The sequence below is a fragment of the Festucalex cinctus genome, chromosome 10 (assembly GCF_051991245.1).
Source record: "Festucalex cinctus isolate MCC-2025b chromosome 10, RoL_Fcin_1.0, whole genome shotgun sequence".
NCBI classification, from domain to species: Eukaryota; Metazoa; Chordata; class Actinopteri; order Syngnathiformes; family Syngnathidae; genus Festucalex; species Festucalex cinctus.
In genome coordinates, this window is record NC_135420.1 from 19276165 (window position 1) to 19290745 (window position 14581).

Genomic DNA, 14581 nt, shown 5'->3' on the forward strand with positions numbered 1-14581 from the left:
TATGACATAATAATGTTAAACCAATTATGTTGCCGACAGTTTGACTGTTCCAAAGATGATTTTGATTTGAACGGTTTTGAATGAGGAAAATGTTCCTGGAACAGATTGCCGTGAACCTTAGCATTAGGCACGTTGCATTAAAATATGCTGGAGCATGCAAGGTTAAATGGCGCACGGGCTGTTGGCCAGCCGCGCTTGTAAACTCATTTGGCTGCTCACGTGCGATTGTGTTTGCACCCCCCCTTTTCGACGTAGTAAATGATCGCCGTCTGTCGTTTGCACAGCTCTCGATAACGGCCGTAAGACCTCCATAACCTTCTCGCGCAAACATCCTGCCTAATGATGCACTGATTGTTGCACTTGGCACACGACGTTGAACTTATGCGCCTTGTTACGTGGGTCAGCGCTGCAGAACAGAGTGAGAACGTGTCATTTTTCAGGCCCTTCCGGGTTCTGTGTGTGTTTGTGCATGTTGGCGGTTGTTGATACAACTATCTCCCTCATACCTGAGCAACTCGATGCCCAATAATCAAAGTGACAGCAAGCAAGTGGACATATCTCACCCACTGCCTCACACAACAACGCGCCTGCTGACCTACATATCAAATCAAGCGCTCCTTGGCAACTGCCACACGGGTGGCGGGAGGTGAAGAAGTGTTAGCTTGTGATTGATTGTGATCGTCCGTTCTATATTAATAAACATGCAGCACTCCAAAGCGTCCAAACTCTTAATTCTCTATAAATTGATGCACGTAAGCGGCACATCGCAAAATGGATGATGCCACTCAAGGGTTTGACCTCAGCCAAGGCCAAACAGTCCTAATTTGGATCAGTTCCTAAATGTGCACTTTAATCATAATTTTTGAAGGACAATGATGAAATATGTTGCAACATTAAAAAGATACTTACTGCATGTTTGACACACTAATTACAATTTTTAACTGGGTGCTGTAAATAATAAACCCTTATGGTGGATGCCACATGCTAAGCTAGCAAGCTAGCTGGGGAGATGGTCCCATATTAGCGGTTTTGCAATTTGCATTCTTGTACGTCCTTGTAATCTCGTGAAACATCAGCATTTGGAACTAGACTAAGTGCAATTTCTGTTGAAATTGCGTGGGAATGCTGAAAGCTGAATGCTAAGATTTGAATGCATGTGGAATGCTTATGAAGTAAATTTAGAGATAAATTATGAAATTATAACCTCTTGGTTACTGGACAATGAATGCGCTTTACCAACTGTGCCACCGAGCAGTATCAGACATCTGGCAATGATGAGTTATATGTGTGGAAGTGGGCGTGGAAAGTGATACTTGGAAAAAGTTCAATGTCTGTCCCATTGAAAATGAATGGGCAAAAGTTGATACTAAATGTTAACTTGTGCAAATACGTAAGTAATGTGGAATCAGACGATTATATACCCCGGGAGGCATGAATTTTGTAGTGTGGAGAATAAAAATCACAATAACATGTGTGGGAATGCTTCAGCATTCCCACAACAATTGAAAGTACGACTCAACCAAGAACGAACGGGATACTCGGATTGTTGTTCTTGTCAGCTAGCTCAAACCAACGATGCATCGGTTGGGTAAGACAAACGCATTCTTAAGAAAATTCAGATCTCATTACCTGAATTTAGTCGAGGCAATTCACTTTTTTTTTTTTTAAATACAAAAATGGCAGTAAATATTGAACATCAACTGCATATGCTGTAATTACACCAGTAAGTGTCATATATTTTATTTAAATGACATGTCTTTTATTTAAAAGTAGGAAAATTACACAAATGGTAAAAGAAAGTGGAACATCTGCTCCATTTTACCTGCACAAGTGCATATTTTTAAATGTGCAACAAATATAAAACAAAACAAAACAAAACATGGATCCACGCTGATATCTGGACCTGCCACTGCATTTTCCTATGTTAAGCAGTTTTAGCCTCAACGCTAACAAACAGTGACGATAACGTAACCGCCTTTGCGGGGAGATAAACATCTGGCCGTATTAGTGTTTTATTTGGATTTATATACAAGTCACAAAACTTTTAACAACCCTTCCCCCTGGAAGCGCTCGGAAATTAAGCATCTGCATAATAAATCCCGCTAAGTTACGACAATTTGCAATTCACTCCCTCAACAAAGGCAACATTATACCCTAATTTATGATCTCCCCAGACGAGGGGCTGCGCAAAGGCCGTGAAGATAAGAGTTTATCAGGAGCGGATTGATTTTCATTAAGTGATTGTAATAAAGACGAACTGCCTCATGTGCACGCTGACCAAGAGCCACACTTTGTAGTAATTGGGACAATTTATTTCATGAGCCATGTGCTCCACTGTGTGTGTGTGAGTGTGTGTTTTTTTTTTTTTTGGCCCCCCAATCAGCAGTAACCTGATTATTACCTGGAGAGCGCAATGACATCATCAGTGTTCACTGTAGTGCCTGACGCAATGTTGTGTTCATTATGCATGAAATTAATATTGTGTATTAAATTGAATTTTAGACTATTTACATATTAATTTTATTATATAAAATGAATTAAAGTAATCAATTAAAAATATTTGGCTTTCGATGACTAATATTCTGACTGATTGGCAATGAGTGGATGGTCAAGCACCCCTGAAGTTCCTATGGTGGAGCTATTATTTGTGCAACAGCACCCCCTGTCACTGCAGCGTGGCATCTCACATAGACGCGCACGCGCACACGCGCGCACGCACTCTCTATCTCCCTCTCTCTCTCCATGCGACTCAGACAATACACAAGAAAAACATCCAGTTTTTTAAATTTATTTATTGTAAAATTGGAAAAAAAGGAGAGAAAGAGAAAGAGCATTTCCTTTTTTTTTTTCTTTTTTTTTTTTTTTAATACACATCTTTATCTTACCTTGGACCGCAAATTAAATTAATTTCAAATAAATAAATAAATAAATAGTTACATACTTGATTGATAATTAATTAAAAAATCATTAATCATCAGTCATTAATATGAAGTCATCTAAGCAGCAAGTCTTAAGAAATGTCAGCGAGGGTGGGGGGAATGTTTGTTTGGTATCTCAGGCTAATAATCATAATCATAGTAATAATAATACATAACAAGTGTTTTTTTTTTCTACCCCTTGAATATAGCATATATATAAAAAAGATACTGGTTTTCCCTGTCAGTTGATCCATGCTGTACTGACACCGCCACAAAAAGAGGTGGCTATTAATTACTAAAAAAAATAAATAAATAAAAAAAAATAAGGAAGAAACATACAACCTGTAAACAGCGTTTGCCCTTCCACCATGACATAATAGTTGCCTCTATTGCCCCCTATAGGTCAGTGAAGTGCACTCCACAGAGTTGGTCTTGCTCCTTTGTTTGCTTTGTGCTGACAATCCAAAATATTCATATCTTTCCAGAGCAAAACCGTTCGCCGCCCGCCCCTCCCACCGTTGCAAACCCTCACCGATATGTACCCCTGCCCCACAAAGAAAGGTCCTGTGCTGATTTTCCTTAATATACAGATTCTCATATTTATAATAAGCTACTATCCTTAGCATTCAAACCGTATTGTTATAGAAGTTGTACCAGTATTCATAATCTTAAACCCACCCTGTTGCGCATGCTCGGAGATTGAAAGGGCACTATGGTAGGATGATGTGGAAAATGAGAGAATGACCATGTGAAAACAAGGCGAAATTATGAATGGGGTCCTCGCACTCGATGGAGGAATGACTCGAAGGTGCGTATGTGGAGTTGGAACGAGATCGGAGCATCATCAGCCAAGTTATCGCAGGGATAAAATGTCTGTCACTAATGGAAACTTGTAAGTCTGTTCATGGCGGGATGTTTGGTCATGTTTATTACAACTCAACCGTCAAACTCCGCTACCATTTTCCACTAACGCTCATTTGCTAGCATATAGCGCATGTATCTCAAATGTTTGCTAGCAACAAAAAGAAGCCAAATAACAGCTCATATCACAAATTTCATGAAAGTTGGGTCACTTGGATCTTAAATAGTTCAAATGTTGTAGCAGTTAGACATAATCTTTTGAACAAGCTAATCTTTCATAGGACTAAAATGGCCTCTTTTAGCCATAATGTCAGACTTCCTTTATCTTTTCACGCAGGGGTTTTTAAGATTTTTTTTATTTTTTATTTTTTGCTGAGTCGACTCATGTCTATCAAATGTCTTGTTCCAAACTCAATTTGAACTCAACTGAATTTTCAAACAATTCCAATACTACCACATGCTTGGGCGTTTTCCACTTTAGGTCAACAAGTCTGATATGTTTCCATAATTTCCTGACTGCAGCATATACACGACGGCGCCTCACTTCTCCTCACCGCTGTGTTCATTTACGTTTCCATCAAATTTTGTCTGCCAGCCCCCCGCACCACCCCCAACTCATTACATTTCAGCCACACACAGCTGGCGTCTTTAATTTGCATTAGCCGTGCTGTTGTGAAGGCCAAATTTAATTTGATTTTAATAATTCACACCACTCTATGGCAGAAAATCCCATAAGCAAAAAAAAAATTTTTTTTTGATTCATAAGGCCTCATATGGCCTGGAGAAAAGAGGATGGCATCTATCACAGCCTCATTTGACAGCAGACAGTAACAAGAACTCACCAGGGAGCTTGAAATCTATAGTGCCTGCTTCCCATAATGTTACAAAAACAATATAAAGATTCAAATAAATACCCCTTTTTCCTCTTATGTAGGGCAGGGGATGTTTATTTACTCAACTGCATCTATTGGGAGGAAGACGTTTATTCAACCATAACTCTGGCATTCATTATTGATTAATTCATCAGTGATGAACTGCGTCTTGAAGCAAATAGGCTAAATGAAGTGCACTACTCTGCTGCAACCAGCAGAGGCGCTATTTCAACTAGTTTACTGTCAAAATAAAAACATAGCATCACCTGTTGGAAGTTGAGCTACTGCATCAATGCTATGTTAATTTCCTGGAAACGGGAACTCAGAGAGACTGGCTCATCACATTATAACTTGTATTAAAAAAACAAAAACAAAAAACTTAGTTGGCTGTTATTTTTCTCCATACTTCATCTTGGAATTTAGTTATTAATTATACCGTATATATTTATAATATTCAAAATTGTGGACTGAATACTATTACTACTTAACTTGATTGCAACTTGCTTCCGCGACCAAGTAGGTGCTGCTGTTTTGGTTAGCAACTCTGTAAACAAAAGTGTCTGAAATGGCAATCATCAGTGAGATGATTTTTTTTTTTTAATGTCACACAGACAGGGAACAACATGCGGTAATAATCCACATTTGATTCATTTGAGAGACGTAATAGGTGCTACAGTTTTGGTTAGCAATAGGAAAAAAAAAAAAAAAAAAGTCCATGAGGAAGCATCTATTTTGGGGGAGGTGATTATTTGTTTCAAGTGAGGTGATATAATTGAGAAAGTGGTGTGTATTTTTTTGTGTTGTTTCGATACCGTTTTTTGGCCCCCGATACCGATTCCGATACCCAGCTTAGTATCGGCTGATACCAATACCATACCGATACCTAAGGTTTTTTTTTTTCCCTCAACATGAAAAAGCTGTCCTGTCATTGGTTCAGAGCATTCAAGGGCAAATAGGATCTCTTAGATCGGCATGCAGTGAACATGTCACATATCAGTGAATGTCGTGCATGAGCAAGACACAAGATGCTGCATCCAAAAACCTATATTGGTGTTGGAATTAATGGTATCGGCATGTTACTTGTGAGTACTCACCAATACCAATAGGCTTGCCAATTTGGTGATAGAAAGTGAACCTAAATGTTTCCCTCCTCAGACCACGTCTAAATACTCGCACAAGGTAGACCACTGACCTAATGCGATTTTGGTGAATTTGAATTTCGGGCACAGGCAGACAAATACTCAGCACAGTGACATTTTTTAGAGTCCTCATATCATTTTGCTATATGACTCAAAAAGATGATCTTTAAGTGATGGTATAGTCAAACATGGCATTTAGTTATTAACTAGTGAATGGACATCTGTGTCAAGTACCCACTAGAAATAACCTTACAACGCTTAAACACAAAATAAGCCGTAAACTGGGAAATAAAAGGGCAACGATTAGACAAGGCAAGCTGCTTCATGGCGATACTAAACTGATTAAACACACATACAACACCGATCGAAAAGCAAGCAGCTAATTAAAAGTCCATTCCATGTCGGAAGTTCCATCTTTGCGCATCTTGGCTATGAGGTGACGCTAGTTTAGATATATGGCGGCCGTGCGTGACCGGCGCTTAATGGTAAGCGCTCGTTTTGTTTGCAGCAGCTGTTGGCTGATCCACCTACAGGCCTGCCGCTGTCTAATTGATGGATCATTTTGCTCTTAATTTGACCTCCTAAGGCTGCTAATGCCCGGCTGTGTACGAGCTCTCACGGCGCCATTATACCCTCTGCGGAGAAAATGCAGCTGCTCTTTGCAAGAGAACAACTCGTGTAGTTGACTCTTTATACATGCTGCGATCTAACTATGCGGGAGCGCACCTTTAAGAGACTCTATAATTGGACCCCATCAACACTTTTATAGGTTTTCTCAATATGGACTTCCTAACATTTGAATGTTTTTTGTTTCATTTTACAACAAACCTGGTAAGTCATCTCATTGATCCTATGACATGAGCAGTGTTATGAAAATGTTAGGGAAAAAAACACACACAAAAAAAATATCCAATTTCACTTCATTTACCACAAATGACGAATCTTTGTTGATCTATCTACGCCAGGCAGCAAACTATTATTAATTTTTCCAGGTTCATGCCAGGTTGAGCCTCCCCTCCCAATCCCATGTTTGTTTGTTTTTCATCCATCCATCCATTTTCATGACCGCTTACTCCTCACAAGGGTCTCGGGGGGTGCTGGAGCCTATCCCAGCTGGCTTCAGGCAGTAGGCAGGGTACACCGTGAACTGGTCGCCAGCCAATCACAATCAATTTTTTTTTCATCTAAAAAATACAGGGCGCTGATAGAGACCCGCCAGGCTTCCTGTTCTGTCTCCCTCTACTGGCCATTGTTATTATTATTATTATTATTATTATTATTATTTATTTATTTTTTTTATTTTTTTTTATTACGAGTTGTCCCTGTGAATATAAATTCCTGGCATGTTTGACATATTTGGCTAATAAAAATGATTATGATTAAATACCAAAAATTGTTGAAAAAGTGTGGCTAAGTAAGAGCTTTCAGCCGGTCAAAAACGAAAACAAAAAAATAAAATAAAATAAAAACATAATAAATACATAAAGTCAATTTAAAAAATAATTTAAAAGTTGAAAAAAAATATTTTAAATTTATTTTGTAATTATTATTATATATATATATATTTTTTAAATCCACAAATAACATGAATCACCACGGATGGGCGGGGGTCCACTACAAGAGCTTTCTGTAAAACTGAAATAAATAAATGAGTAAATAAATAAATAAATAAACAAATAAATAAAAATAGATAAAAAGTCCAGATTTCAAATTCTCGAGTACAAGAGCTTTCTGTAAAAATGAAATTAAAAAATAAATAAATAAATAAAAAGCCCAGATTTCAAATTCGTAAGTAAATTGATACAAGCATTTCTGTGACAATTTTGATTGGTGGTGTGGCATATTTTTCGACATACTGTATGTATGCCAAGTGACAAGAATTTGTACCTTTTTTTTTGCACTTTTCCAAACAGTTCCTGCCAACTGGCTTGTCAGAATACTGATTTGTAGGCACCTATATTACAAAAGGAAAACAACAACAACTGTAACCGCCGACCATGAGAGAAATGTGAACTCCATCAAGCCAAATTTATAATTGATGGCGCATATTTCGCCAAGCCCCCCTCCCCATCTGATCAATATCACCATCATCCTCATTATGCAGCCGTGGGACCTGATGGCTCCTATTAAGCGAGAGAGATATGCTGGCACCCGGAGGCGAGGCGACAGGGGAGGACGCTCTCCCCGCTGCGAGCAGCTGGAGAGGCTTGGCAGCGGGAAGAGGGCGCGACCCGTGCAGACGCTGCCTTGGCCAACGCTGGCGACGATGTTTACAACCGCTGTCAGGCTCATTTGTATATTTTATGAAGCCGTTACAGACACTGTGCTGTTTTACTGCGCCGCACGTGTGGCTCAGCCGGATGGCACTTTTAGCACAATGCTTTACGGTCAGATTATCTGGAATATCAACGTTTTAATGAATGTAATGTAAAGGAAGGATGGAAAGAAAAGAAGTGCTATGGTTGAAGTTGAAGAGAAGCCGTCGTACTGTTCTTCTTCAATTTTTTTCAACCTCTATGGATGAAAACTAAACAACAAAAAACAAATGGAGAGACCACAGTTGAGATTTTGATTTCCTGATCATGGGAACTTATAAGGCGACATGGTGGACTGTGGACCAAGAATTAATGAAAATGAGGTAATAGACTATGAATGATATTCACCATTATTGGCATTATTTAAGAGAATTTTGTGACGTTAGTTCCAAGATGGTGGTTGTCTTCTGTTGCAATTTCTCTATCAATAACGTTAGCTGACTTAGCATTTTTTGTTAGCCAGTTAGCCGATATAATATATTCCAATACAGTTTTTTTGGCTGATCAATATTGGATCAGGACTACGACGGCAATTTAGGGCCACATATACAAATATATTTTTTTAGAGGCGGGGTAATATTCAGAGAAAAAACTTTAAAAATGTATGAGAAAAAAACTCATATATTTGCGACATTATAAAGTGGCAAATTTGTGCAAAAAAAAAAAACTCACAAATTTACAAGAAATAAACTCATAAATTTGCGACATTATAACGTGGCAGATTTGCGCCAAAAAAAAAAAAATCATAAATTTACGAGAATTAAACTTGCACATTTGCGCGAAACAAACTCACATATTTATTAGAAATAAACTTGCAAATTTGCGACATTATAAAGTGGCAAATTTGCGCAAAAAACTCAGAAATTTACAAGAAATAAACTCGTAAATTTGCGACATTATAAAGTGGCTAATTTGCGTGAAAAAAACCTTTTACATTTATGAGAAATAAACTCATATTTGTGAGAAAAAACTCAGAAACTTGCAAAACTTGTTAAAAAATACAGGTAGCATAGCTATAGTATGGATGAGGTTCTGGCTTTTATACGTGGCTCTATTATGCCGTCGTACAGGACACTTCTAGTATTTATTTATTTTTTTGGGTGGTACAGTTTGCAAGGTTTGTAAAGTAAATTTTGCTTTAGTTTGTTTGTCATACAATTAATTACAGAGCTGCTTTTGATGTCATAAATTGTTTCCCACATTTGTGCAGTTTCCCCACAAATTCTCCCAAAAATGCCAAAACAGCAGATTTTCCCACAATGCTAATATGGCGGCTCATCTGTGATGTCATTTCCACGATACTATTCTCTTGGATGAAATGAATGATGAAGAAGGTGAACTTGTGCCCGTAACAATATCTAACCCACATAGTCTACACCCCTAAAATAGTATAACTTATATAAGTTTTTTTTTTTTTTTTTTTTAATATCCTCAAACCCATTAGTTACAATAAAAACCCATTCCTCTTTTTTCCTTTCTTTCAACCTGAAGCTAGTGTTCTCCTTAATATCATGAGTAGTACTGTAGTCTCATGAATGAATACTATGCATGACTGTTTCAGAACAATACAAATGTGTTTGGTCCTTTGGTCCCTTTTTTGGGGTGAAAGATTCTCAGTTGTACTGTCGCTAACGGAAACCTCAGTGACCTCCTCCAGGGCTGGTGGCGCTGCGCTTGCTGCGAGACGACACGAGAAAAAGAGGGAGAAGAAAGACGGCCTTTCCGCCTCCCATCTTGGCCTTTTGTGAACCCTCATTTGTCCAAGGAGCAGTAAAAGCCACAAGCGCATCTCTCATTTATATATATATGTATAGAATATGTATATAGAAATCTATTTGTCGTTGCTGCTTTTTCCTGTTTGTTAGTTTGTTGCTTCGTTAACAATTCAAGTCTCAACAAGAAAAAAAAGTTCTGTTGATCAAGTCTTTTTTTTTTCTTTTTTCCAGTTTTTCTTCCTTTCTCGCAGTGTGCCATCTGTTAGCGTCCCCCGACGACGCGCCCCCTCCTCTTGTTCTGACGCAACTTACGTCTTCATAAGTAAATGCTGATATGTCTTCCCACAAAAAAAATCCTTACGTGTTCATTTTTTTTTTTTTTTTTAAACATATGTTGCTTTCCGAGGAGAAAAAAGAAGAAGAGATAAGCCCCTCCGAAATATCTTCACGTGTCGTCTAAAACCTGAAAATAGAGCAGAGTTTTCAGATTGGATGGCCCGTCAACTTTGAAGGCTTTAATATGGTCTTATTACATCAGCGTATTGGTCTGCAGAGGGCTAACCCAAGCTGGCATACCAATTGATCTTTGTCAATCATCACGCTGGCAGAACGTCTCATAATTAAACATGCCGACTGGCTGCTCTGCAGGCATGCAAAAAAAAAAAAAAAAAAAAAAAGGGAGAAATCTGCACCTAAACGTACTCATTAGCAGTCATATTCGGAATAATTTTAGGGCTGCAGAAACACTCACTGGTCACAACATTAGGCAAACATTGCTTTGGACAGCATCACCCAATTCGATCTATTTACAGTGGATGGCAAAAGTCTACACGCCCCTATTTAAATGTCAGGTTTTATGACATATTAAATAAGACAAACAAAATATTGCATAATGCATTTCACCATAAATGTTACGAGTAACCTCTTTGGTTTGATTGTTTGTTTGGTTGGTCCGATTTATCAGAGGTTGATTTTTTTTTGCCATATTTCCAAAATTTGTTTATCGCAAAGAAAACACTGCTCATCACCAAAAAAACAAACAAACAAACAAACAAACAAACCAAAAATTCGGAACACTTAAAGGGATACTTGACTCATTGAGCCATTTTCAGCAGTAAAAAGTTAAGATTTTGTCCAGAATTAATTTGATAACTTCATTATTTTTCCTGTGCAATTAATACCTTTAAAAACTCATTTTTCCACTTGCTGTCGACTAAAGATGACATCACCTGTGCTGAGGAAGTAGGTAACGACCAATCATGGCTCAGTTTCCTGACCAAACCCACAAAACAGGTGAGCCATGATTGGTCGTTACCTACATGAAAAATAATGAAGTTACCAAATTCTTTCTGGTAAAATATGAACTTTCTACTGCTGAAAATGGCGCAATGAGTCACATATCCCTTTAAAGTGAAGAACAGCGGTGGCAGCATTATGCTTTAGAACTGTTTTCTTCAGCTGGGACTTGGGTCTTAACCCGTAGGCAGTATCTTATTTTGAAATGACTTGGTCAGAAATATCAGAAAGCCCAAAACGGGTCCCAATACTGCTTACGGGAAGATGGAATGAATTATGAACAGTTCTAAATAGTACTCATGGTTGGTAAAAAAAACAAAACAAAACTTCCAGCTTTTACTTGAAAGCAAAATAAAATAAAAAAATGTGAGGAAAAGCCAACTTAGAACAGCTGTAATTTAGTACGGGTTAATCAGAGGCAATTTAATGGTGGAAAATAAGTGCTAACTCCCATTTAACTTGAGTAGGAATGTTATCGGTTTATTCTGAACAGAGCCACATGCTTATTATGAGAGGGTGTGCACACTTGTGCAACCACAAAATCTCAGTATTTTTTTGTTGTTGCAAAATGTCAATTTCTATCTATCTATCTATCTATCTATCTATCTATCTATCTATCTATCTATCTATCTATCGTGATGTCTGGCGAGTGTATAGCTACCCCCAACGTACCTGTGCTGCTGCTGCTGCTGCTGCTGCTGCTGCTGCTGCTGCGGTGAATACTAAAGATAGGCTGTGTCAGTAAGGGCGGCTGGCATCCTTCGGTCTCTTTAGCTGGACTTTCAACCTCTTCATGCCAATCTGAAAGCCGTTCATGGCCTGGATAGCTGCCTGCGCGCTGGCGGGGTTGTCGAAGCTCACAAAGCCTGTCAAGAACAAAAAGGAGGTTAATGTATTTTTGATCTGAGCTGTGAAATGAATTGTGAAAAATCATTTTTTTTTTTGTCACAAGAGGTAATTTTGTCTTAATTTTTTAATTGCATATTTTTTATTTTTTATTTTTTAATTTGTAATTATTTTAAAAATGCATTATTTTTTTAAATTAAGATTAGTTTTTTTTTTTTTTTAATTAACAGTACTTTTTATTTGGTGCAGTGATTATATTGTAAGGTCAAATGTTTTATTTGATTAGCTTGAGTAGGTATAGCATACCTACCTAATATAGACAAATCTCTTTCCATACAACATGACTCTACCTGAGATAATAATAACCCGAACAACCTCCCTCCCCGCATCCTCACCTGCACTAAACATCCCGTTTCCATCATGTGTAAAAATAAAGCCTTGAGAAGTCAGTGACCAGAAACTGCAGCGAAGTGTGTCTCCGCTTGATGCGCTCCCCCGCGTCTTGGGTGTCATTAGGAACACTTGGTGACCCGTGGAAAAAAAAAAAAACAGCAGGAGATTCTCCTCGTCCCCCTCCTCCCCCCCGGTCACCTGGGAGACGTGTCTGCTCGCCGTCTCGCTCGGCCCATTAGGGCGAAGGCTGGGTGGCGAGGATACACCGAGGAGGGAAGGGAAGCGATTCGAGAGCAAAAAAACGAGATTGGAGATTTTATCTTGTCTCCTCTTCCAGTGAGTGTCAAGTATGAACGTTACCACGGCAATTCTGCTTTTTCACATGCAATGTAGGGATAATTGTAAATAATAAGCTATCATATATTTGCTGCAATGAAGAACTGCTTCTGCTTGCAATGAAGAAAGCTTTACTCTGTTCCCACTCACATTGACATCGCCTGGCTATTTGAAGATGACTCAAAAAGCTGAAGAATCACAACATCTAACGCAGCAGAATGGTTCAAGCCAGTCTGCTGAGGTCGCCTATTTTCTCTTAAGAAATGATTGCAAACTTGACCACACATGTACTCAGCAATCTTCCACTAACATGCTCAACACAAGTGCACTGTGTTCCAATTGCATTTTTAGGGTTGGAACACCCATATAACTAGGGGCATAGAAAGGGCGTGGAAAACCAAATAAATAGAGAGGGTGAGGAGAGGAATATTCAGAGAGTGCAGGAGTGAATTGTATCAGTCAGTTCCTCTCTCCTCGCGAGCCCTGAACCGAGTGTCTTCTCTCCTTTCTGTGTCGTGTTTACTAGATGTCAAACAGGTAACCCTGACACACAACTAACAATCACACTGTACATCAGTTGCCAAATTGACAGACCACCACCCCCTCCCCTTTCACACGGAATGTTGTGTAAAAGCGACTCCTGTCGTTTTGCTCGCCATCAATCCAGGTTCATTTCCTCCCTTCGCCCTTTCCAGATTAATTACACCGGTGTTCCCGCTCCTTCCCCGGGCGTAACATTAGGTTGTAAATGCATAGTGTAAACGTCAATACTGCAAATAGGTCTTCTTTCATGAATTTATGTTATTAAGTCCCCCCGGGGAGGCGGGATTGCCAATCAATTCGGGCCCTGAAGTGAAAACAAATGCTGATCTATAATTGTCCTTTGCCCTCTTTATTCCCCACCTCCCCATCTCACACGCACAGACCCAGCGTGGCTCCTTAAAGTTTGTCGAAGCCGCAGGGCAGGTTGCTCCATGTTGGCTGACGGAGCTAAATGAGGCCTTGCGTGAATCAGCCTCGGTAGTGAGCGTATTGACAGATATTGGGGTGAATGAACGGTGATGCTGATACAGCAGCAGCAGCAGGGTGTTTGGGTCACATAGTACCATGGAAACATGGATATGGATCCTCCTTGATGACATCATGACCTAAACTGTATACATACAGGACTGTATCGAGCCATCGCAATGTTTGCAGTCATCAAGATGTAAACGGAGGTCAGTTGGGGTCAAGATCGGATTTTACATGTCAGTCGACATTACAATCTGCAACAATTTTTGTTTTTGTACTTCTGTGCCACTTTTACGTAAACATTATTGGGGACATTTTTTAATGCTAAGTATTTTCTAATTAGTTTTTGGATTTTTTTTTTTTTTTTTTTTAACACTTTTTTTCCCCCAGACTTCTTTTTCATACGTTTTAAGGCTTTTCTGACTTTCTGTCAAATTTCTGACATTTTTGGCAATGTTATGGGTATGTTATGGTCATTTTCTGCCTCTCGTTTCTTTTTTGGACATTTTATGATGCTGTTTGACATTTTTTTTTTATATATATACTGACAATATTTGGCATTTTTCCTTCGGAATTTAGCTTTTTTTATGGCTACTTTTCATTACATTTTGTCTTTTTTTTTAATACATGTTCTGTTTTTTTGTTTGGCAATTTTGTGTACATTTTATGATTTTTTGCCTTTTTAAATTTTGAATTATTTTTTATATTTTAAATTTAAATTTTACATTTTGTTTAAATTTTATGGTAATTTGGGGGATTTCTTGTTTTGTTTTTGGACATATCATAGTTACTTTTTGAAAGTTTTCTTTTTGGCCTTTTTTTTTTTTTTTTAAATTAAATTCCCTGAAATTTTTGTGAATTTCATGGACATTTTATGGT

At 38.4% G+C, this 14581-nt stretch overlaps 1 protein-coding gene across 1 annotated transcript in view; it reads right to left on the reverse strand.

Annotated features, from left to right (window-relative positions):
* Positions 1–3918: 3918 nt before the first annotated feature.
* celf5a (cugbp, Elav-like family member 5a) overlaps positions 3919–14581 on the reverse strand; it is a 276124-nt gene continuing 265461 nt past the window's right edge. The window contains exons 11-12 of the mRNA XM_077533281.1: positions 11789–11982; positions 3919–10283 (exon numbers count right to left, since the gene is read on the reverse strand). Of these exons, the coding sequence (XP_077389407.1) occupies positions 11855–11982 (128 nt within the window). The 3' untranslated portion in view covers positions 3919–10283; positions 11789–11854. The remainder of the gene's footprint in view (positions 10284–11788; positions 11983–14581) is intronic.